Source organism: Argiope bruennichi, chromosome 1 (genome assembly GCF_947563725.1).
Source record: "Argiope bruennichi chromosome 1, qqArgBrue1.1, whole genome shotgun sequence".
Classification (NCBI taxonomy): domain Eukaryota; kingdom Metazoa; phylum Arthropoda; class Arachnida; order Araneae; family Araneidae; genus Argiope; species Argiope bruennichi.
The window spans coordinates 35,955,104-35,979,023 of NC_079151.1; the positions used below are offsets into that span (position 1 = coordinate 35,955,104).

General features: G+C 27.3%; 2 protein-coding genes across 3 annotated transcripts in view; one reads left to right on the top strand and one right to left on the bottom strand.

Annotated features, from left to right (window-relative positions):
- Positions 1-12,401: 12,401 nt before the first annotated feature.
- On the bottom strand, positions 12,402-14,877 carry LOC129969044 (soma ferritin-like). The gene is made up of 4 exons (XM_056083452.1): positions 14,642-14,877; positions 13,612-13,758; positions 13,266-13,391; positions 12,402-12,716 (listed from the first exon to the last, which is right to left on the bottom strand). The coding sequence occupies exons 1-4, from the start codon at positions 14,744-14,746 to the stop codon at positions 12,570-12,572; spliced, it is 525 nt and encodes a 174-aa protein (XP_055939427.1). The 5' UTR covers positions 14,747-14,877; the 3' UTR covers positions 12,402-12,569.
- A 416-nt stretch (positions 14,878-15,293) lies between these two features.
- Positions 15,294-23,920, top strand: part of LOC129963593 (tetratricopeptide repeat protein 17-like) — a 57,064-nt gene continuing 48,437 nt past the window's right edge. Inside the window, exons 1-6 of one of the 2 annotated variants that reach the window (XM_056078064.1) lie at positions 15,294-15,582; positions 17,268-17,530; positions 18,507-18,621; positions 21,041-21,157; positions 23,022-23,131; positions 23,216-23,363. In XM_056078064.1, the coding sequence (XP_055934039.1) occupies positions 15,475-15,582; positions 17,268-17,530; positions 18,507-18,621; positions 21,041-21,157; positions 23,022-23,131; positions 23,216-23,363 (861 nt within the window). In that variant the 5' untranslated portion in view covers positions 15,294-15,474. The remainder of the gene's footprint in view (positions 15,583-17,267; positions 17,531-18,506; positions 18,622-21,040; positions 21,158-23,021; positions 23,132-23,215; positions 23,364-23,920) is intronic. The other variant, XM_056078072.1, reaches the window with a different exon arrangement.

Genomic DNA, 23,920 nt, shown 5'->3' on the forward strand with positions numbered 1-23,920 from the left:
GCAATAACACATTTATTGGCTATTGATTAATGAAATGGCTTAAATTAAGTCATACAAAACCAACAAAATCTAAAACTCCCATTCTTTTTAAAAATCTATCTTTGAAAATACAGTACACTCCCGATTATCCGCGGAATTGGGTGACGCTGCCGCCGCGGATAACAAAAATCGCGGATAATCCAAAAAAAGCTAAAAACGGGTACAGCAAAAAAGAAAACAGTCATTCCAACTTTGAAACATCGTTTTATGTACAATAAAACGTAAAATAAACAGCAGGAAATGTTTAAATAACGATTAATATTTTAGTATATCACTCAAAACTAACCTAAAAAGCATTTTGTTAATGAAAACAGAAAAGTGCTTTGTATTTACGAGAGGCATCAAGGATACAAGAAAAATTAATACATATGTACTGTTTTAATACTGTAATGTATTATATAATTACAAAAGCATAACTGTAAAACTGCACCTTTTTGAAAAAATCAGTCAAAAAAAAAAAAAAAAACTTTGTGTGGCAGGAGCGGATAATCCGCACCGCGGATAATCGGGAGTCTACTGTAGTAAAATAATATTGTCAAAAAATTGCAGATTTATTCATGAATATCAAAAATGCGTGCTTCATAGAAAAACCCTAGATCGTAAATATCCTCTTCCCCTCTCAAACACACAAAGGTGTGGGGTCTCGTCTGTCGGTGCTTTTTATCTTTGAAGAATGACCGCTGGACATGGAGGCGCCTCAGCGGTAGAGTAACAATTGATTGTATCAGCTCTATTGGTCTTGCAACATTTTTAAAGAATAATGTAACAAAAGAATATAAGAAAGGAAACCTGAAAAGGACCTTAATAAGCGGGAAAGGGTAAGTGGTTTCTTTTAACGAAATTCACCTCCCTGTATTCATCGGTGCATTTCCAACTACGCAGCTGCTTAGGGCTGTAACACTGAATGGGGTAGCAAGCAGATTGATTAAATTTGTTTCTTTTTAATTGCAAGATAAATAAACTTGTAAACAATACAAAATTTCTAAAAGATAATATTAATAATTTATGAAGTATAATTTATCAGGTTCCTCTATATTCCCTTATGTTCACTTAGTTATTAAAATATTTATAAAACTGAACATTTACTTCAGTAATATTGAGTGCAAACGTGGATGACAGACATTTTAGAGTCTAAGTGTTTATGTGATTTTATTATTTATAATATTTTGTTTTTATTTAATTACTTTATTTGTATTTTTTATTCTTTGTATATTTATTTATACAGTAAAGATTAATACTGAACATAGATGGCGCAGTATGCGCTAACCCATATGTATGTTTGGAATGTGGGGGAAGCGCACTTAAGCTGTTTTTGTAAACACTTCTCCCTGAGAGTTGGTGTGAAACTGGTGCAAGTAGGCACCGCTCGCTCTTTTGTTAGCGGCAAAAAGAAGTATTCGTTCGCTCTTTGTTAGCGGCAATTTCTACTTTAATTGTATATAGTATTATGTGTTACCTTATATATGTGAAGTCATCGTCCATGTGTTGTTATATGTGTGTGTGTGCAAAATAAATAAGAAAAGAGACAAGAAGGCATCTTTCCTTGGCTTAAATACACACAACCAGCTCTACACTAAGAGATACATAAAAACAAATATATATTTACAAATTTAATAAAATAAGAAATACTGAATAGATTATTAACATGTAAAAATGTGGTGATTTGTGGAACTAAATTGATCATTTTATTAAAAGAGGGATCTCATAATGCGCAGTGCCTAAAATAGAAAGTATCTAAATCCGCCACTGCTTCTACTGAAATGGTCTATCTCAAATAGCACCAGATTTAAATATACAAACAAACACTATAGTAGTTATACATGATTTTACTTTTTTACATTGTTTACACAAGGAATCCTATCGGTCAGAAATCTCCTCCTTAATTCTTCTAAATTTCTTTCTAACCAATCAGTAGGAAAAACCGGGCCACTCTGAACAATATCAGGACTTGGTGTTAAGATGATTTGTGGAGCTGTCAAATACATCTTATACAACAAAAAGATTATTACATTTCATTATTTATTGCATTGCATAAATTTATAAAGACAAATGGAAAATTCGAAAATGGCAAAAGAAAATTATATTAATAAAGTTCACATTTCAGTTATAAAAATGATTTTTAATAAATAAAAAAAGATGTTTGATTCATAAACTTATAAAATACAATTTCAACGTGAATTATTAATGTGTGATTTCCTCCGCCCTTCATTTTCTTACCTGTTTATAACCAAATCTGAATCAAAAGAAAAAAACAACTTAATTTTTAGTGATATTATAAGTTTGTTTTCGATAAATAAAACGTCTAAAAAAAGATAAACTGATGTGATTAACAATGCGTCTCAAATATTTTTCTTCTTATTATTGTTGTCAGAATTGAAGTAAGATTCAAAGACTCAATTTATCTTAGATTAGAGACGCAAACCGTCCAAAAATCACGAGAAAAATATTCAAATATATGTATATTAGGTTTGAAACAAAGTGAAATAAACTAGCGAAAGTAATTTCCCCTAAGTTTCCTTGTTTACTCTCTAATAAAGGTGTTTCTCCACCCCCCTCTTTTCCTCGTATAAGATAATGAACCTTGGGTAAGGGCATGAACCTCACGTATATTAAGATATTTATTTTCCCGCACGTAAGAGTTCCGTACTTCATAAAATAATAATAATATTTTGGGCGTCTTTCCCCAGTCAATTGAATCCAAAATTTGACACAGGACTACAGTTTTACAGATCAAATATCGAATTTCATTTATCTAAGTCAATAAAATTTTAAATTATAAAAAAATCCATAAAAATTGTATATTAACTTTTTGACAGAATGATTCAAAATTTGATACAAATCTACACTTTAAATCTTAAATCGGTGTACCAAATTTCATTTATCTTGCTCTTAAGATTTTATAGTTGTTATTTTCTTTTGTACTCAGACCGACAGTCTCCTTGTAAATGAATTTTATTTAAAATTTAATAGAAAAGTGCAAATTTGGTATGAAGGTCACATACGAAATTTCACCCGTCTAGCTCAAAGTGTTTTTAAATTATTCAACTCACAAACAAAGTTAGACATAGATTGACAGACGAAATCCAACAAGCGTGAGTGGTTCTCCCAGTTTTTCGTGCACTGTTTAATAAATGTACTTATATATTACTAGCCGCCTTTGGCGACCAGCCGGTTCGCCAATCTTAATGTTCGTTAAAATTTTAATAATTAAATATTTTATGCAATTCCAACTTTAATAGATTCTTCAGCAAAATATTTTAAAACTTCAAATTTTGATAGTCATATAATTCACTCATAATATTATAAAGGCCTTCAGTCATAACGTGATATGTATCTCTCTCATTTTCTGTTACCCCTCGTAGAATTTATGCTTTAAATTAAAGTGTAAATGATTCATCTACAATTAATATAATAATATTTTTTACTGAAACAAAGCATTTTTTTTAATAATATGATTACTGATAATAGAGTCACTGAGCGTTTAAACTTTATGGGCACTAAAGAATATCTTTCTTAATTTATGTAATATCTCAAGAATTTGTCAACAAAATTTTCGCAGATTCATCATGAACAGATCGATTAATGAACAATGTTTACTTTTAAATGCATCAAACACTAAGAAAATAAAATGAATCGTTTAAAATAATCGGTCTAAAACAGGTTTAAAAAAACTACTTAAAAAACGATGTAATTAAAACTATAAGCATATACAAAAAAAATATATAACTAACATAAGTACAATTTAATTACAAAAGCATGCAACTAACCTAAAAATAATTTAAATCATTGAAAACAGGTTTAAAAAAAACTACTTAAAAACGATGTACTTAAAACTATAAGCATATACAAAAAATATATAACTAACATAAATACAATTTACTTACAAAAGCATGTAACTCACCTAAAAATAATTTAAATCGTCTGTTGAAAGTGGTTGTCATGACAACAATCAGAACAATGCGCATGCGTGAATTTTCTTCGGAAACTTCTTTTCCCTTTCCAGCTGTGTTGCCATAGAAACCGGCGCACAGCTGTTTACACGTTTATGTTTATCTATTCAGATTTTATAATATCTAATCAGAGTAACGGTGAATATCAGTGTGTTCGTGTTCGTCAATAAATGTTAATTTTTTTAATAACATGATTAACGAAAACAGAGTCACTGAGCATTTAAACCTTATGGGAACTAAAAAATATCTTTCTTAATTTATGTAATATCTCAAGAATTTGTCGACCAACCGGTTCGCCAATCTTAATGCTCGTTAAAATTTTTATATTTAAATATTTTATGCAATTCCTACTTTAATAGCTTCTTCATCAAAATATTTTAAAACTTCAAATTTTGATAGTCATATAATTCACTCATAATATTATAAAGGCCTTCAGTCATAACGTAATATGTATCTCTCTAATTTTCTGTTAACACCCGTAGAATTTATGTTTTAAATTAAAGTGGAAAGAATTAATCTGCAATTAATATAATAATATTTTTTTGTGAAACAAAGAATTTTTTTATAATCTGATTAATGAAAATAGAGTCACTCAGCGTTTAAACTTTATGGGCACTAAAGAATATCCTTTTCAATTTACGTATTATCTCAAGAATTTGTCAACAAAATTTTCTTAGATTCATCATGAGCAGATCGATTCATTAACAATGTTTACTTTTAAATGCATAAAACACTAAGAAAATGAAACGAATCGTTTAAAATAGACGGTTTAAAAGAGGTTTTAAAAAAACTACTTAAAAAACGATGCACTTAAAACTATAAGCATATACAAAAAATATATAACTAACATAAATACATTTTAATTACAAAAACATGCAACGAACCTAAAAAAAATTTAAATCCAGTCCGCATCGGTTGATAATAATTCGTCAACACAATGCAAAATTCAGAAAACAAAGCGCATGCGTGAATTTTCAACGCCAGTTACGTAACGCAAATACGTGATTTTTTTTCTACGCCAGTTGGGGTAACGCTATGCGGATTAGAAATTTTTAATTTCCTTTATTCTGTTTTATTTTTATTCAAAAGTTCTTCAGAATGAATCTGAAGGATCGATTAATTAACAATGTTAATTTTAAATGCATCAAACATTAAGAAAATAAACAGAATCGTTTGAAATAATCCGCCGAAAAATACTAACCCTAGGCTCATTACTGTTGGGAGAAAAAAAACCCGGAAGCCTTACTCATTTGGCGATGGCTAAAATGGAAGATTTTTTTGGCGGAAAAGTTGGCGGTGGGGAAAATGAAAGATTTTTTTGACGGGAAAGTTAGTTTTTAATTAATAATTAAAATTCTAATTAAAATTTCAAAAAAAGGGACCCCAGGTGCACATTCCCGACCTCTAAGGTATACATGTACCAAATTTGATAGCTGTATGTCAAATGACCTGGCCTGTAGAGCGCCAACACACACACACACACACACACACACATTGAGCTTTATTATAAGTATAGATTAGTCGCATACCTTTGGCGAATGAAAGTTACGAAAAAGCTTAGCAGCATGCGATATTTAGCGATTAATTGCTGAAATGTGGTTAATACACAAGTACCAGAAAAACAAAATATATATTTTCTTAGGACTTTTTTTCTTACTGATTGAAACCATAATTTAACACAGAACTGCAGTTGAAGTCACTAAATCACTTGATAATTTTTTATACATTTAAATCATTGTGTTTCTGAGTTATGACGTTTCTATGCTTGTGAAAGTATAGAAACCTATTAAAGGATTTGGTTCCAAAGATTATAAGGATCTACACTGTAAACGTTTAAACCATGAAAAAAATGTCATTTAACCCTTTAAAGTGCCAATTTTTTCTAGTCATATTATGTTAAAATATTTTTAGGCTTGAAATTAGAATAAGAAAAGGGATTCATTTAGCTTATTAGATAAATTTGATTTGATTCATTAATTAATTTGCTTAATTAATAATTAAGTAAAAAATCAAGACACATCATTTTGTCTGAGATAAAGAACTGAAGCATCTAAGTTTCTGACTTACTAAAAAAATGTGTCAGAACTTATGCCAACCTACATAATTTCATACAAAGATTGATAAAATTAGTGGGAAGCATACTTCCCACGGCCCTAGAAAGGGTTAATTAAGTTGTTTCATTTTTGAATAATCGCGCTGATATGTACCCCAAAGTAAAGATCGACAGACGATCAAGCCTTTGACTGATTTGGTTTCAAAGTTGACACATATTAAAACACATTCTAAATCTATGAATCAAATGTTATCTATCTTGCTTTCTATGTTCTGTAGTTATCGAGTTGTATACTTGTATTTGGAAACCAGATTTTCTGCTAATGAAATTTTTCCCAATTTATTAGAAATCTACGAATTTGATGTTAACACCTCATACCAGATTTTATTTTCCAGCTGAAAGCGTTTTTCATTTATCATGTTCATAGATAAACATAAGACAGAATTCCACAGACGAATTTTTCGGATTGATAAAGATCGGGAACTTAAATCTCAAATTCAAAAGTTTTTTTTTTTTTTTTTTTTTAAGTTTGCAATATTTTCTCTTTGTATTGTTGACATTTGAAAAAAAAAGAAAGAAAAAAAAAAAAAAAAAAAAGGAAAGGGGTGGGGATGTGCTTTCGGACTGACTCAGTTCTGAAAAAAAGCACGGTGACTTGTCATTATCCTATGTTTGAATTTTTCAACTAATACGGTACTTCCTCTTTGTATAATTTGTGTACAAGAAAATTAAAAACGAAAGTATTTTCCTTTTGCTAAATTGCTCAGTGGTTTGTGTCCTCAGAAGTGTGAAGCCTTATGTGCACTCAACCAACTCAGTCTGCTCCTAAGCATATAACTAAAAGAAGTGAGGAATCAGTTTATGTAATTTCCCAGCGCTGTCTGTAACGATAGGCGGAATTTAAAAGTATCCCCACCTATGCAAAATCCGAAATTCTTTTTTGACGTCTAAAAAAGACAGTATGGGAATAAAGTTAAGCATGAATAAAAACTACTTATGGAATCGTAAATTTCACGTTTTATTTACATTTTTTATATTGAATTGTAGTAAAGATAAATGAGATAAGATCTGCAATTTTTTTTTAAATGTTGGTTCATTATATTCTTTTTTCACAGGGCAGTTGGAAATTTTTCTATTATTTTTTTCTGTTGGTTGATCACTATTATTTCGATCCGTTTTTAGTGATCAGTTTTGATTTGCGTGTTTGTGAAGTTTTTTTAGTTCATAGAATTCCGGATCTTAATTACTTACTTTTAATGTTATTATGTATCTACATCTCAAGTGTTCTAGAAATTATAATTTTTTGTATTTCTTAAGCACTGTGCCAGTGTACATAAGATTTTCTGTTACAAATTTCATTAATTAATTTACAACTATCATATCTATGATATTGTTACAGAGTAACAACCCTTTTAGAAGGACACATCTTCTTGTATTATAATAGAACAGCAAATAATAAAATAAATCATTTATTTTCAAGTGTTGATTTTTTTTTTCAACGAACAGCTGATTCGCCTTTTCCAAAAATAGCGATAATATCCATCTCTAGATTCAATTCTTTATTTTTTTAATATTTGTTATCTTTTGTAAACATTTTTAACACGCATTTGAGTCTTTCGAAAATAACTGAAACGCAAAACTCTAGTGGCACGTTATTGCATTCTATTTGCCACGACATTCACACACAGAAAAACGATCTGTCATGTGTTTTGGTTAATACTGGAATGGAGGAAGATATCAGTTAAGAAACTTCCTGGACATATCAAAAATAAATTAACCGATCAACTACTTAAAGAGACAATATTTCTTTACAAGTAGGGATTATAATCGGTTTGGGACCGCAGAAAGTTTTCTAAACTAGATATTTAATATTATTATAGTTAGGAAATAAAGAAAATTCTGTTTAATTTTTCTTTGAAAAATGGAATATTCTTATGGTTGAGTTTTAATTGATATAATAATTAATTTTTACGTAATGTAAATAATTACTTGTAAATAATTTCTTAAAACCAGAGAGGGTGGTCTCCCTAAAACTTTCTCGTATACTGTCACATAAAATTGTGGTCCTTGAGAAAGATCACAAATCCCTTACATGGCATTGGCGAAAAATAATTATAAAATAATGATCTTTGGTGTGAATGTAGCATTTACTAACTATATCGTGTGACTAATTTCTAGCACTCGGCAATAAAGAAAAAAAAAAAAAAAAAAAAAGAGGAGGAGAAAAGGAACAAAATTGAATTTGTGTTTTAGACGCGTTTTTTCCAATTTATTAAAAGAAAATTAGATACAAAAGTACAATTGTAGTCACAAAATCACTTCCCAAATTTTATATATTTGTGTCATTACATTTTTCAGTTATCGTGTTTGGATGCTTATGAAAGCACAGACCGACAAGAGGTCGATTCCTGAACGGATTTGCTTCCAATTTTGAGAAGTATCTACATTTTAGATGCTAAATCTGTGTACCAAATTTTATCCATCTAGTTCACTTTGTTTTGTATTTATCGTGTTAACTTATGTTCTGTCTATCGGACAGACAGACTTCTTATCATAGGATTTCGCTCAAAATTTGATAGAAATCTACTAATTTTGTGTAAAGAACATACATCCAATTTCATCATCTTTCCCGCAAATGTATTTGAATGAACTCGGGAGGTTTATAACGACAATTAATCAAAATCTCTTGTTCGAATTTTTTGACGATTACAGTCCTTTATTTATATTTCGTATGCGAGGAAGTAAAAATGACATGAATTTGCCTCAGTTCTTCCCTCAATATGGTTTGATCAACTTTTTTGAGCATACACATAAACTGTATAAATTCTCTCTCCCTCCCCTTCGATTATTTGCTCCCGCTTTTGGAATAAGCATAACATTCAGAGCCTGACTAAGGCAGTTGCTCCGGGCCCCAAATCCAATAGAAAGTTTATTTTACGTTTCCTTCTTTAATGAATAAAATGGATAGAACGATATTTCGCCCCGGGCCTCAATTAATCTAAGTAGGGCCCTGATAACATTATTATATTCAGCTAGTTTTAATTTACTGACATGCATTTAATGCTTTTTCACAGAATCCCTTTCAAAGACCAAGACAAATAAGAATTTCTAGCACAGCTAACAACAGAACAATTTGAATAATCCATACCTCCGCTTATATTAATGACAAATATTTGTGTGTGCTATAAGCTAGACCTTTCCTAGGGCTATCGAACTTGAAACATGTCTTTGAAGCGATTTTTTTTGGTGAAATTTTAATTAATTATCAATTAATCTAAATTTTGGATGCTTTTACACTGTAAATATTACAATACAAAATGACACTATTTTTTTAAAAATTATCTTTTTAATGATACAAGTATCATTGCCTTGAAAATTTTTTCATATTCTTGGCAAGTTAAAATTTTTTTTCAACAATAGACATTTATTTAATTTAATTATTTTTAATTTTGAAGACAGTAGACAAAAATTTCAACAATAGATTTACATTGTTGCCTTGCTTTCACTGTTTCGTCAAATATATGATCTCACGAATTTCGATTATTGAACACTAGGAAAGAAAGATTCTGTTTAATATCACTGTAGTTTATATGCCGAATAAAGAAGTGCAGGATTGCAAAAGTTAAAAGATAGATTACGTTATTAATAGCACTATAATATTATGTGATTAGTTTCCATTAGATAGGTTTATGTACATACTGATCTGAACATATGTATGGCAATATGATGTTGAAAGATTGCATCTTATCTTAAGCATGGATATGAAATTATGCACGAGAGATTCAACTGTAATTAAATGCAACGAATATTCATGGCGAATCAGCTAGTCGCAAAGCTGGCTAGTAATATATAAAGCAGTATTTGTGCAAGTTCATTTTATGAATCCAGAGACAGATTTTGCACATGCGCTTTTCAAAACTAGAGAAAAATTACTGTCAATCTTTCTAATAATTCCGAACTCCAATTAAAATAAATGAATAAATCGATTACTTAAAATGTAAATTTCAGGCGTTTTTCAATTATATTTGTTATATATATTATAAAAAGAATGATTTTTGCACCCCTTTAATACTCTGTTTTTAATTACATTAATTTAACCGTCGAACTATTTTTTCTAAATTTAAATTAAGAAAAATGTAACATGTTTTATGATTTGCGATAATACTTTACATTTCTATAATTAAATAACTTCATTACATTCATATTTTAATAAAATTATGCTTTTTCATTCTTAAAACTTGTTTAGAAAAGTTAGCTTCTCTGATATCTTAAAAGTAAAATTCATTCACTTGCAGTTTAATGTCGTATATTTTAAAATATATTCCCCAACTCCGTAATATTGAAATCTTTTTTCCATTTCATTTGATAAGTTTTCTTAGTGAAATATTTTTTAGCATTAGCTTTGATTGAAATGTGGCGAGAATAGGATTTTTGGCAAAAATATAACATAGTTTTAATTCACACTTTTTATAAGACCAGAATGAAAGATTTGCTATGCTTTATATTAAAAAATTTTGGGATTCATTTTAATTTTGTAATTTTCATAATTCAGATTTCTTTTAAGAAGTGTTGACTAAGAGAAAATGAAACTTGTCACAAAGTTTATAATTACTTTTTGTAGAATGATCTTTTAATATATTTCTTGACACATGTTTGATTTATTTCATTTTGATTTTTAAAGCATCACAATACCTTTCCATTCATTGTAATTAATAAAGTAAATACATTTCGATTGTTCTCGCTTTTTTTAATAGTGTATATGTCCATGCAATGACATTTAATTCACATTTTATATTCAGATACTTTATTTTGAGAGCAGATAAAGAATAAAAAGCAATTCCTTTCATATTAATTCCACTTTTCATTAAATCCGTACTTTAAACTTCATCAAAAAACAAAATCTTAAATATTAGTGCATTCTAAATTTAATGGTCAGATAAGCTAATATTCTAGGAGAACAAGGGCTATTTCTACAGACAATTGCCGTTTTGACATAAAATGAATAATTTGTTAGATCACATGCACTTCACAAATAAATTACACATTTAAAAAGGATCAACTGAAATTTCATCTCTAATTCAGAGATTTTAAAATCATTAACAATTAATTTTGCTTATGCTGCATTCAGTTTTACATTTGTTTATAAATGGATGACAGTTAATTAAAAGTTATATATTTCTAATGTAATCTAGTCTAATATATAGCAATTATTTCCTGCACATTTGTGAGAAAACTTCTCCCTAAAAGTAAAAAGCCATAAATATTTTGTACATCCTAAAGAATGCAAATGACATTTTACAAAATATTAAAATAGAATGGAAATTGAATGTTTCGACTATTCTAATATGAATTTTCTAACAAACACTTCTTGTAATAAATTGTGTATGAATATCAGATCCTTTTAATAATATATTAAACAACAATCTTTAAAATTACAAAAAAAAAAAGAAAAAATTCAAGTTACACATTTAAGAATTTACGCTCTAAAAAAGTTTTTAAGCTATATTTTGTTTCCAATTTGAAGAATGAGCTGAAGCTAAACAGATGCTAACATTTTTCTTTATCTTTATTACAGAATTATAAAGAAAAATGACCTGTTGACACAAGCAAATTATTTAAGGAAGAATTTATAAAAATATACTATTTAAACCAATCAAATTACTACAGTTAACAGATTTCACAAAATAAAAATTCAGTAAATAAAGACAAGAATTTTTAAAGCCAAGATGAAACAAGCTATTTGTTAAAAAAATTTGTTTCAAGCTATAATGAAATACATCTTATCTAGGTAATTTATAAATTTCAGCATATTCTAATCTTTTAAATTAATACCTATCATTTGATTCTTCATGAAAATTAATAATTGACAAGTTACCAACATTGAAGGATGTTTTTTTGAATTTTTTTTTTATTTAATTACCAATTGAACTCTAACCAAAGGCTTTTTCCTCACAAGATTAAAAGCCTCATAGAATAAATACTAGTTTTGAAGTTGCATTTCATATTTAGTCAAGTCACAAAATTGAACTTTTATTTCTTTTACAACCCGGTAAACTGTTTCAATGGTTTTATAAATAGCCAATTAGTATTCTTAAAATACCCCCACTAGACGAAGAACTTGGTTTACACAATTCAGAAAATTAAATCAGCTAGTAAATTAAACCTCCATGTACCATCATAATTAGTAAATGAAGAGGAAGACATTCAACAGTTTTATTCCCAATATAAAGCTAAAAAAAAAATTAAATACTATGCTTATTACCCAATTTTAAATGTTGAATATTCCTATCATAACACTGCAAGAAATTTCATTTTTATGATTTATACATTAAAATGACCAGAAGAAAGACAAGACAACATTTCTTACATTTAAGTTACTTTACTTAGGTTTCAAGATTCTACATAGATTACAAATGGATATTGACTTTTACATATGGAACTTGCTAAACTTTTTTGAACAAATGTTACATGCATTGATTCTGGAATCTTTATACTTAAGTTGACAGTTGTGCGTACAAACAAAAGATTTATTCTTCTCCATGGAGGGTTTCTTTGTCGAACATGTACTCGCCAAGCCCAGTTCCCACACGCTGCAAGTTGGTAACATATCCAGATAATTCCTTGATGGCTTCCACTTGTTCCTTCAAGTATTCACTTTCCAAGAAGTCGCACATCTAAAAAGAAACGAAAAAAATTTACGCATAATCTCACACTATCCTTTCTAATCTTATGTCTTAAGTAAAGATCAAGCTGAATCAAATAATTATAGACTAAAACAAAAAGCTCTACATCAATTTTGTAAATATCTTAACTGATCAAAAATTAAATAATCTCCGAGTCAGTGAGTAAAATTTAGTTCTAAAGTTTTATTCTTATTTAAATACAGATCACATGTTATTAAGACTGCAAAATTCAGAATATTTTGTATATTATTTAACAATAAATATAATTTTCACAAAACTATATTATACTGATTTTCTGCCAACCTTAGTAAATATGGTAACAGAAGAAAATTAGCTAAGAATTAACCTAAAGAATAAATACAAAATACAATTAGGTTACCATATCTGACAATTTATCACACCTTTAGTACACTTCCATAAAAACTGATTTTCCCCCTGTTTAGTTTTAGAAGGTAAAATTTATCTGTGTTCAAGTATCTCATTTCAGCTATTTAGAACTTTAATATACAATCTATATATAATGGTATCAGAATTACATACCTGGGCATCATTGTGACTAGTAGCAATTGCATGCAGGTCCAGCAGAGCCTGGTTGACAGTTTTTTCAAGTTCTAAAGCAGCCTTCATGGCATCAATACCACTTACCCAATCATCGACAGCAGGTTTCTGAAAAATATACTCGTATCATTTACAAATTCCACACTAAGTTCTTTAAAAACAAAGTTAAAAATCATACAAAATAAGCTTTAACATATGTAAAAAATTTATTACAAAAAATAATTTTGATTGGCAATTTAGTGAAACACAAGATATTAAATCTCAAGATATAAGCAATTAAAAATTCATAACAATATTATATTAAACATGCCATTTCAAATTAATTTACCTCAATTGCTTTTAACACAATTCGTCCACCCCTCATGTTCTGATATTTCATGAACTTTTCAGCATGTTCACGTTCTTCATCGCTGCTTTTCTTGAAATATTTGGCAAAACCTGGCAATGCAACATCATCTCGATCAAAGTAGTAACTCTGTAAATAAAGAAGTTTTCAGTTATATGGATTTTTAACTGATATGATTAAACATTTGAAATTACAATAATAGTTCAAAAATTATTCTCCCTGTTTTTACTATCTAACATGATGATTTAAATGAATTGTTTTTAATATAAAGAATTTCATTATAAATGAGATAATAACAACCCACAAAAGATCATAATGCATTTATTTGAAATGTTTAACAGATGATCTTGGCTAAAATTTATGCAACAATAAAAAAAAAAATCATTAAAAAAATTGCAAATCTATTTCAAACTTTTTGCATATTTATACTATTAACAATTCCTTTACGAATCTCGAAAATTAAAATCTTTTAAGACATCAAAATTTTGATTTCCATCAGGCAATCTGAAGATGATGCAAGAATAACGAATTTGTATGTATGCAAAATGACTGGTAATTTTGACACTATTTACCAACAAACTGTTTATTAATCAATCTAAATAAATATAGTTATGAATAATAATGCTTTACAATAATTTTGTTTAGTATTAAAAAACAAGAAATATCTGTAAAACTGCAACAAAATAATAATTAAAAAAAATGAAGAAAGTGGAAAACGTCAAGAAATTTATAAACTTTGAAACTACAAAATTGGAATTTTAATTATTTCAGCTCTATTATAACAATAACGAAACTTAACTGCGTACATGCGCATGCCTAATTATGGCGCTACACAAGTGCGGAGAAATCGGCTTTTGTTATACTGACAATTCAAAAACATGTACAGACATGTCTTTACAAAAATCTACTATATTAAAAAAGAATAAAAATGGTCCGAAATCGTTCCCATAGATTGAACAATTGGGTTTTTTCCCCCGATATTATTCATATTAAAAAAATTACACATACTAACCATGGAGAGATATACGTAGCTGGCGTACAATTCCATATTAATTTGTTTGTTGATTCCGGCTTCGCATTCTTCATGGAAATTTTGTCTGACTCGACTGGTAGCCATCTTACCTTCTGGTTTTCAATTTAGATATAATATGAAAACAAAGTGATCTGAAATTATGGAAATTTAATTAGAAAACACTAGGATGCCCGTTCAAACACTGTTGAAGCAAAGCACCATTGAATTATGACGTCAGGCGGCAAAACTGGGGTATTTATAAGCATGCGCTCTTCCGTATGGAGTTGTCACCCCCACCAAAAATGTAATATCGAACATTTTTTAAAAATATTTAACATTATTATAAAAATTATCAGATTTTCTTTACATGTATTCATTTCTTTATATATTTTTAAAAATTAATTATTAAAAAATTTATATATTTAATTTGCTTTAAAACTGAGAATACCTCTTCACACATACATGCAGAAAAAGTATTTGATTTATTTTTTTAAAAGCTGATTTAATAAAGCAAAAAATTAGTCGACCTAAACAGATAAAGAAAATTTTGAATGGTTAAAAACGGCTTCAAAATTTATTAATTAGAAGAATAAACGAATGAATAAAATGTTACCAGATAAAATATCAATAAAATTTTTTATTATAGATTTGGCTACAGTGTTTCATCGTGTGTTTCGTCTGTTCCCTGTTTAACACTTCAATGTTTTTGTTTGGAATTAGAGAATGTACGAATTTTCAGTTTAATTTCTCTGCATTTCTTTACTAACTCCATGAATATTTCTAACGATATCGCGGCTTCGTGAGAAAAACACGAAATCATTGTAATTGTGAACATGGCTTTAATTTTTAGCCATTGGTTTATATACTTATTAATAATTTTCGAAGAATGTCGGGCCTCTACACATTGGATCGTCACAGAAGACGGTCGAATTCAACCCCAGGTATTCAAATAATTTATTAAATCGACATATTTTTTAATTGCTGAAAAATATAATTTGCAAAGAAAATTACATCAACAGAAAATGAGCAAGAACTATTGCATCCTGTTGAATTTCCAACTGTTGTTTCAATATGTTTACTTTTACAGTTAATTTCAAGCATTATTGATAACTGACAAATTATTAAAACATTGATTTGAGAAAATTAAAAGTTTTTTGTTGTGAAAATCATTAAATTCTTTTAAGGCATGAATATTAATTTTGAATTTATTTAAATTTGTTTTTTTACTTTACTACAATATTTTTAATTCTGTGGAATAAAATAATGAAGTATTTTAAATTCTGCAATAATAATTTTCGGGTAATTTCAAAAAATTATGAAAATATCCGATTCCAGAATTTTTTGTATGTATTAAAAATAATACAATTGTAAAGATGAGCATTATTTAATCTAAAGATATGCTTTAAATTATTTATCAAATTTTGTTACCTGACAAATATTGGGAGAGAATAAAAACTGGTTAATTATTGTTGCATTTTTTTTTGTATTTAGTTAATAAGTGAAAGAGGGGAAAAAATTCGTTTCTTTGGGATAATTATTAATTAAATTCTGGATTAATGCCATATTTATAATTTAGTTTGGCAAACTTTGCTTTGGAATAGAATAATTTTCATCTTAATGAGAATCTAAAACTTAATTCTCCTGTTTTACTCAATAATAACTTTATAACTAAAGTCCCATCTATTAAATAATTGTTGTTGTTTAATGTAATTGATAATATTATTTTAACATGTGATTATTTGTTTGCTTTTTATGTTTTCTTTGAATTTATTTGTTCTCATATGATATGTTTGGGTTAAAGTGGATTATCATGTCTATCATTTGATAATTTTAAAAGTTTCTTTAAGTAATTAAATATTATTTTTTAACATTAAAAATAGATAAAATATATTGGAATACAGAAAAACAAAAATAAGTATTGAAAAATAAAGAAAAAAAAATGATTTACCTGATAAATTATAGCAATTTATTGGAAATATGTATATAAAATACAAGGTATTGTATCGATAAAAAATATTTTGATAAGTATTTACTCTTGGAGCTTTTCATGTGAATGAAAGTCTTCCTTTGTTTTTTCTTGGTTTGTTCCATTGGTAATAATATATTCATCGATATATTTTTTTATTAATTCTTGTAAAAACCATGTATACAAACTTTCTAAAGATTCCAAAGGTTCAAGACTTGTTTAAAAGAATAATTTCATTAGTTTAATGATTCATTGTTGCTGAAATCAAAATATTTGATTGCCCAGAGGATTAATCAGAATTTTGTAATTCACAGGCACATATTAAATTCAGTTGTGCAAAAATAGTTGCATTAAAAGATTATTTTAGTATTAAGAGGAAATAAATATGGTAAAACATTTTGTTGGATACAACATATAGTAAACTTAGTATAGTAAACATGGTATAGTAAACTTTGTGAATCCAGCATTTTCCTATACTTTTCTCAAATACAGCTGTGTCTTTCTCTTTCATTTTTTCTTTTTTTTTATGCCATATTATTATTATGATGCTTTTCTTAAATAGTTCTTATATGAAGATAAAAATGCTGAATGAAATCTGTTATGTTTTTTTATGTTTTCCCTTCTTAAATGATAATTCCACATCATTATTTTATTTTTTAGTTGGATTCTGTGTTCTCTTTGAAACGACCATATGATCTTGTTGCTTTAATGCAACAGGAAAAACGTGCTGTTTTAATTGAAGAATTGAAGCAGCAACTAATGGCACAGAAAGAGGAGATTGATCGGCGAGAGGACAAAGAGACAAATTTGGAAGGCAAAATATATGCTACTGATGAAGATTGTATAGCTGCTGAGAAACCTCTTACAGATTTTGATCTTTATGCCAGCACTGTTGTTCCATTTCCACCATACAAAGAGTTTGGGTATGTTAATTTTCATTGTATGGAAAAATATTTTGATTCATGGTAAATAACCAATTGATCCATGTGTATAATAAAATTATTAAATAACATCATAACATATTATTTTTTTATGTAATTAAACGGTTTGTTTATTTGAACTGTATGATAAAATAGCATTTTTTATAGTAAAGTATTTTGTGACATTTTTATTCAATCTTGAGAATTTTTGGTAAGTAATAAATTTCTTCCCTTATGAATAGAAAAGATGCTGGATCAGCAAACTTTTTTCCTGTTCTTACAGATTAGTTAAATTGTTGTACTATTAATAGAATAAGATTTCCCTTCTTCTATTGAACTTATCCAGCTTCTATTTAATCACTTAGAATTATTTAACCTAATTGACCTATTCATTTGATCCAAGCTTGGTGGGTGGCTATTTGAGCGGATGAGAATGGATGATTTTGGCATGGTCAGATTGTTGGTAGTGTATAATAGCAAATTCCAGTAGAGTGTATAACTAAAAAAATTTCCCTGTCTTTATTTTCAAATTAATTGAAAAAAATTGGAAGAAAATACAAAATTTCTTTGATTTTATGACTAAATTTCTTGGTATTTTATGTCTAAATTGTTAAAAATAGAAATAACTCCTTTAAATTATAAAATAAAGTATAGAAATAAAACAAATATATTTTATATTGAATTCTCTTGTATAAGATCTCTGTTTTTATTATTAAAGATTTTTGTTTAATTCAATACATTTTTCTTTTTAAGTTCAACTCTGCTATTTGCTGAATAGCTGCTTTGACAAATGTTAAATTTGACTCATTTGCTATTTGCTGTTTTGTATGAATTATATTTTAAGGCTTCTAATTTGTTCTTGAATAATGTGGCATTTTTAAAATTTTTTTCTATAAATAAATTTTGAAATCTTGTGAAATAAATCTTGTGAATAATTCTGATCTGTTACTTTCATATTTTTTGTTATTTACATTTCTAGAGATGAGTTTACTGAATTTGCTGATAAAATGGATGGGGAGATTGAATACAAAAAACCCAACTGCACTGAAATTGTAGATCTTGACTTTAGTATGCATGCATTTGAACACTTAACTGTAAGTATAAGTTTATTATTTTATCTATGGGTTTATATTATATTTCTTACATTTTTTAACATTTGAAAATAGCTTAGTCAGGAAATTGAATGATAACCTGCAGAGGGTTTCTGTTCATAGATGTTATGTATTTTATATTTTCTTTAAATGTTTATAATATGGAAATTCCAAATTATTGAACTGAAATTTAAATTATTTCCCAATTAACACTTCATTGTTCTGCTAGAACTTAGAATATTCTGCGATAAGCCTTATTAATAAAACATTTGAACCAATTAGAATCTGATTAGCAAAAGCTGTGATATATCTATTGTACTATGTATTAAGAGTGTGATTGATATTGCATTGTATCTTTATGATTAAATAAAAATGGTATATGTTTACAAAATTTTATTGAAATTATTAAATTAAATTGCCTGTTAAATTAATATAATTCAAAAGGACAATTATCTGACAGAATGCAGAAAATTATTTTAATATGATAATTATTATAATTATGTGAAAAAATACAATTTCTATTTACATACTAAACTAGCCACTGTACAGATAGCTCGTATCTGTTTGTTCTACATGTATATAAGAAAAAAAAAAAAAACCGAGTTTATTTATATGACATACAGTTTATAGTCATAAAAATGAATTGATAAGTTTATGTTTAAATTAATTTTTAATTATCATTTAAAGCCCAGAGGAAAATCGTATGGTAATAAAACTGATGTCATTATAAAGCTAATGTTTTAAATTTTAAGATGGTTACAAATAATATTTATGCATTGATTCGTTTAGCAGTTATTGTGGAAAAATTAAAACCTCTTAACCCCCAATTCCACTTCTTTCAGGTGGAAAACGCAAGAAATGGTAAGGAAAATAAAAAATATTCTTTATTTATATATATATTTAGAGCAGAGGTTTGCAAGTTTAGTGACATAGCTTAAATAAAGATGAATTTTTAGGGAAGAAAAATATTGAATAGTTATGGAGGTGTATTTTATTTGCATTATCAAATCATCTGCAATACAATTTTATTAGGTTCAAATGGCATTACATGAGCTTCAAATGATTCATTGATCCTAGAAAATAATTTTTTGTTACAGATCGATTTATGCTCTCTGATAAAGAGGATATGCATTTTGAGTGCTGGGTGCGAATTGTAACGGAAGACAGGGCATTAAGGTTATGCCATGAACTTTTCCTCAATAGGATAAAATTGAATCACAAAATTTATTTCACATTTACACTGTCTTTCAACTTTGTCAAAGTAGTTCATTTCATATCAAGAAACTGGATGTGGAATGCTAGATCCACAACATTTCATGTTTTTTCCACCTACACTTTTCATTTCTGATCTTGTACTGCTATACAAAAAATGCTTCTTTATATGTATTTTACCTACTTTCAAAGTTTAGCCCATAAGATACAGGGACACAGTGTGTATGTGTGTACATACAGATGTAGATAAATAGATTATAAAAACTAATTTAAGCTTTTGAAAATATTTTTTTAGTCATACATTTATAACTGAAGGATTTTACTTTACAATAGATACAATTAATTGGATGTTTTTGCAGATTGCAAATCAAAACAGTCATAGAAGAAACTTTAACATTTTTTTTGGTTTTTAATATTGGTGTTGTGTCTGTAACTCTAATAAAGACTTTATTTTCAGCTGTGGTTACATTTCTATTAAATTAGTTCAGTTTTAATTCTTAAACCAATCATCATTTAATTTCTATAGAGTAATTAACGTCAAATGAATAATTGAACAAACTTCTGTACAGTTACATAACCTCTTTGAACTATTAGGTGGATGCAAATTTCATTAAATATGTTCATGTATTGAAGTTTAGTGCCGAATTCTTTGTTTATTCTTAAAAATACAGAATTCAAATCTCATAGACTTCAGTTAATTTATATTCTTGAAGTATATATATATATATATATATATATATATATTTAAAGCAGTATCCTCAGTGGTTCCATTTACTGTTTAACCTAGTTGAATTGTCAGTTCATCATTAAAATAAAAAGATAAACTACATAATAGGTATTCAATATGGATGATGACTTCTTTTCTAAGAGACATCATAATGATATATCAGAAAAATATTTAAAAATATACCAGGTTATGTAGATATGCATCTGTGAATATGAAAATTGTACGTTAGAAAGTTAAGATCAAGAATTGCTTTTATATAATAATAATTTTAAAAGTATGAATGTCTGTAGCATATTTATGACAACTTTAGATTTGTGACAATTTTTGTATGGAACTGAAACATTTATTGTGTTGCCTAGTTAATTTATGATTATTTGAAGAGATGTATTTTAATTTGTTTATTTTATTTTTGAATTTTTGATTGTTGCTAATCGATTAAAAACACACATATATCCATTGAACTTTTCTTTCCCCATTATGCAGGGTGTTCGAGATCGTCATAACTTAACTATGTCTGCTGAAGTTGGTCTTCACCATGCAGTTACTACAGTTGAAAATATTGAATTATATGGGCATTTGGTTTATGAATTCCTCCAAAAAGTATATTGTATTTTATATTTCACCCACTTTTTTTACATGAGAATATTTATTCTGTTTAATTTGATCCTTACTTTTTTCTTACTAATCTGTATTCTACTTTAATTATTTTATACAAAACTAGTCATTTGTGGTAATCAGTTGGTTCACTTTCATTAATGATAGCAAGAAATTTTAATTAAATATTCTATTATAACAAATATCCTTAGTAAAATATTTTTAAGTTTTAAATTTTGATAGATATATAATTCATACTGTTTTAAAAGTCTTATGTCATTTTTGTCCATTTTCCCTGTTTTCTGTCTATATCTTTATATTTGAAATTATATCACAGAAAAGAGCAAAAAAGTCTGCCTATATTGAAATCTTTTAATATAAAAAAATGTGCATTATATTAGTATCTTCATCAATCTTTCAAGAATTTTTCTTCTTCCAGCATTTATGGGAATTTTGGTTAGGCATAAGACTGGAAAAATAGAAATCAAAAACATTGTGCAAATTATGCTGGAAACCTTTTTTGCATTACGACACTAAATGTATATTAATTTGAAATTTTGAACCTTGTTATACATTGATAAATATGTTACTTTTTATTAAATTTTATAAAAAAATTATCTATTATTTAGATAGTTTTATTAGTTAGTTTAATTGTATGATCTATTTTATGTTTACTTATGTTTTTATTGTTTATTTATCTTATACTTTATTATTATTTTATTTCTTATTATTTTGTATTTTATATTATTATTTTCATTTTTGTACCCTTTAAACCTTATTTTACATAAAGGTCTTATACACTTTTTATTTCCTAAATTCTGTTATGATTTTAGATTTTGTACTTTCTGAAATCTGTTTTACAATTTATTGATATTGTTGGAAGAGATGGTAAGTCTAAAAGTTTCTGTTGTATGTACTTCACTTATCTGTACAGGCTTTCATTTGATTGATTGCTCCTGCATATCATGTATTGTTTGGTCAACTTTCTTTTTCTTGAATATCTTCAATAATGTTTGTATTATTTTAATTTAGTGGGGTGTATATATTGATTAAAATCATTTAATTGAATTCAAAGTTAATTTTTACTCTTTATTGAAAATGATGCTTCTAATTGGAGACATCTGATCATCCTAATTGTTGGTTGCTGCAAATATGGCAGATCAAACATTCTTACAACAAACAAACACCAAGGATTAAAGTTATAATATAATACAAATATTTGTGATACAAGTGCTGACAAGCAATAAAGAAAGAAAAATCTGATGAAATAATTGTATCAACAATGACAAAATATTTGAGTTCCATTTCAACAATAAATTATATTATTATAAAAACATTTTTGAAAGCTAATTAAATATAAATCGAAAACTGTACAAATATCTAAATTAGTATTATTACAAATATATATTTACATTTAAATTGCATTTTTGGATTATAAAAAGATGTTAAAGTCATTTTTGTATGATAATGTATTTAGAATTTATGATAAAAAATATTAAAATGTTGTTTAAATTTAAATTGAATAAAATTGTAATTGAATTAAAAAAATTATTTTGAGCTGCACCACATTTTTTTTTCTCCCAAAGTATATTCGTGCCAAATTTGAAACTTTAGATAGAATGTTCTGTATTCTGAAATATTATTACATATTCTCACATTCTCCTTTATTTTTAGCAAGCATAATATAAATTCTTATGTAGGCTGTCAGTTATTAATATTATGTCAACAACCTGTCTGTTTTGTATGTAAAAAGTTATCAAAATGTACATGTGTTTGCTTTTAAATCTATTAATTATTTCAAAGCTTTTAAGAATATATAACCACTGTTGATTCACTTTCTAATTTTATATTATTCTCATATAAATTCCAGAACAGAACCTCATGGATCTTATTTGACATGGCTGCATATTATTGGCGTATACATGGAAATGCTACTAATGCTATTGAATGTGTTCGTCGAGCCTTGCATTTTTCTCCAAGGTAATTACTTTTGTTTGCTGTATGTAATATATGAAACAATTACTGTTATTCATCCAGATCTCAATGATTTTTTTCTCCTTTTAGAGAGTATAAAGATGTAACATTAATCAACATGGGTAACATTTTACACCTTTCGCATATGTCTGAGGAGGCTGCTATTGTTGTCCATGCTGCTGTAGATATTGCTCCAAATAATGCTATATGTCATTTTACTCTTGGAAACATTTATGCTGTAAGTTCATATTGTTTCATAAAATATTTTAATGTGTGGTTTTGGAATTCTCACTTGTCTAAATATTTTATTAATCTGATAAAGAATAGATTTTGGAAGGAACAAGGATTACGTTGTGTAATTCAAGCAAATGCTCTCATCTTATATGAAATGACTTCAGGGCATTAATGTGTCTGTAAGGGAATTCTATTTTTATTTGCTTATATAATTTTGCTTTTCGTTTTTTTTTTATAACATCGGCTATTAATATAATTTAAGATTTATCTTGTTTTAAAGGATTTTTAAAATTTATTTTGATAACCTTACTTTTTTATAACTTGTAATTGTATTTTCATTTATCTTTTTATCTCCTTTCAGCATTTCTGTTAATTTTTATCTTAAACATTTGAATAATATATAAGCAGTACATTTCATTTGTAAATTGATAAATTTTGTTGATTTCTGCTAAATTGCAATGTAGACAACTAATTTTAAAGTTTTGAAGCTTTTAGGGTTCTTCAAACAATTGATATCAACATTATGTAAATATTATACTTTTGAAATTGGGTAAATAAAAA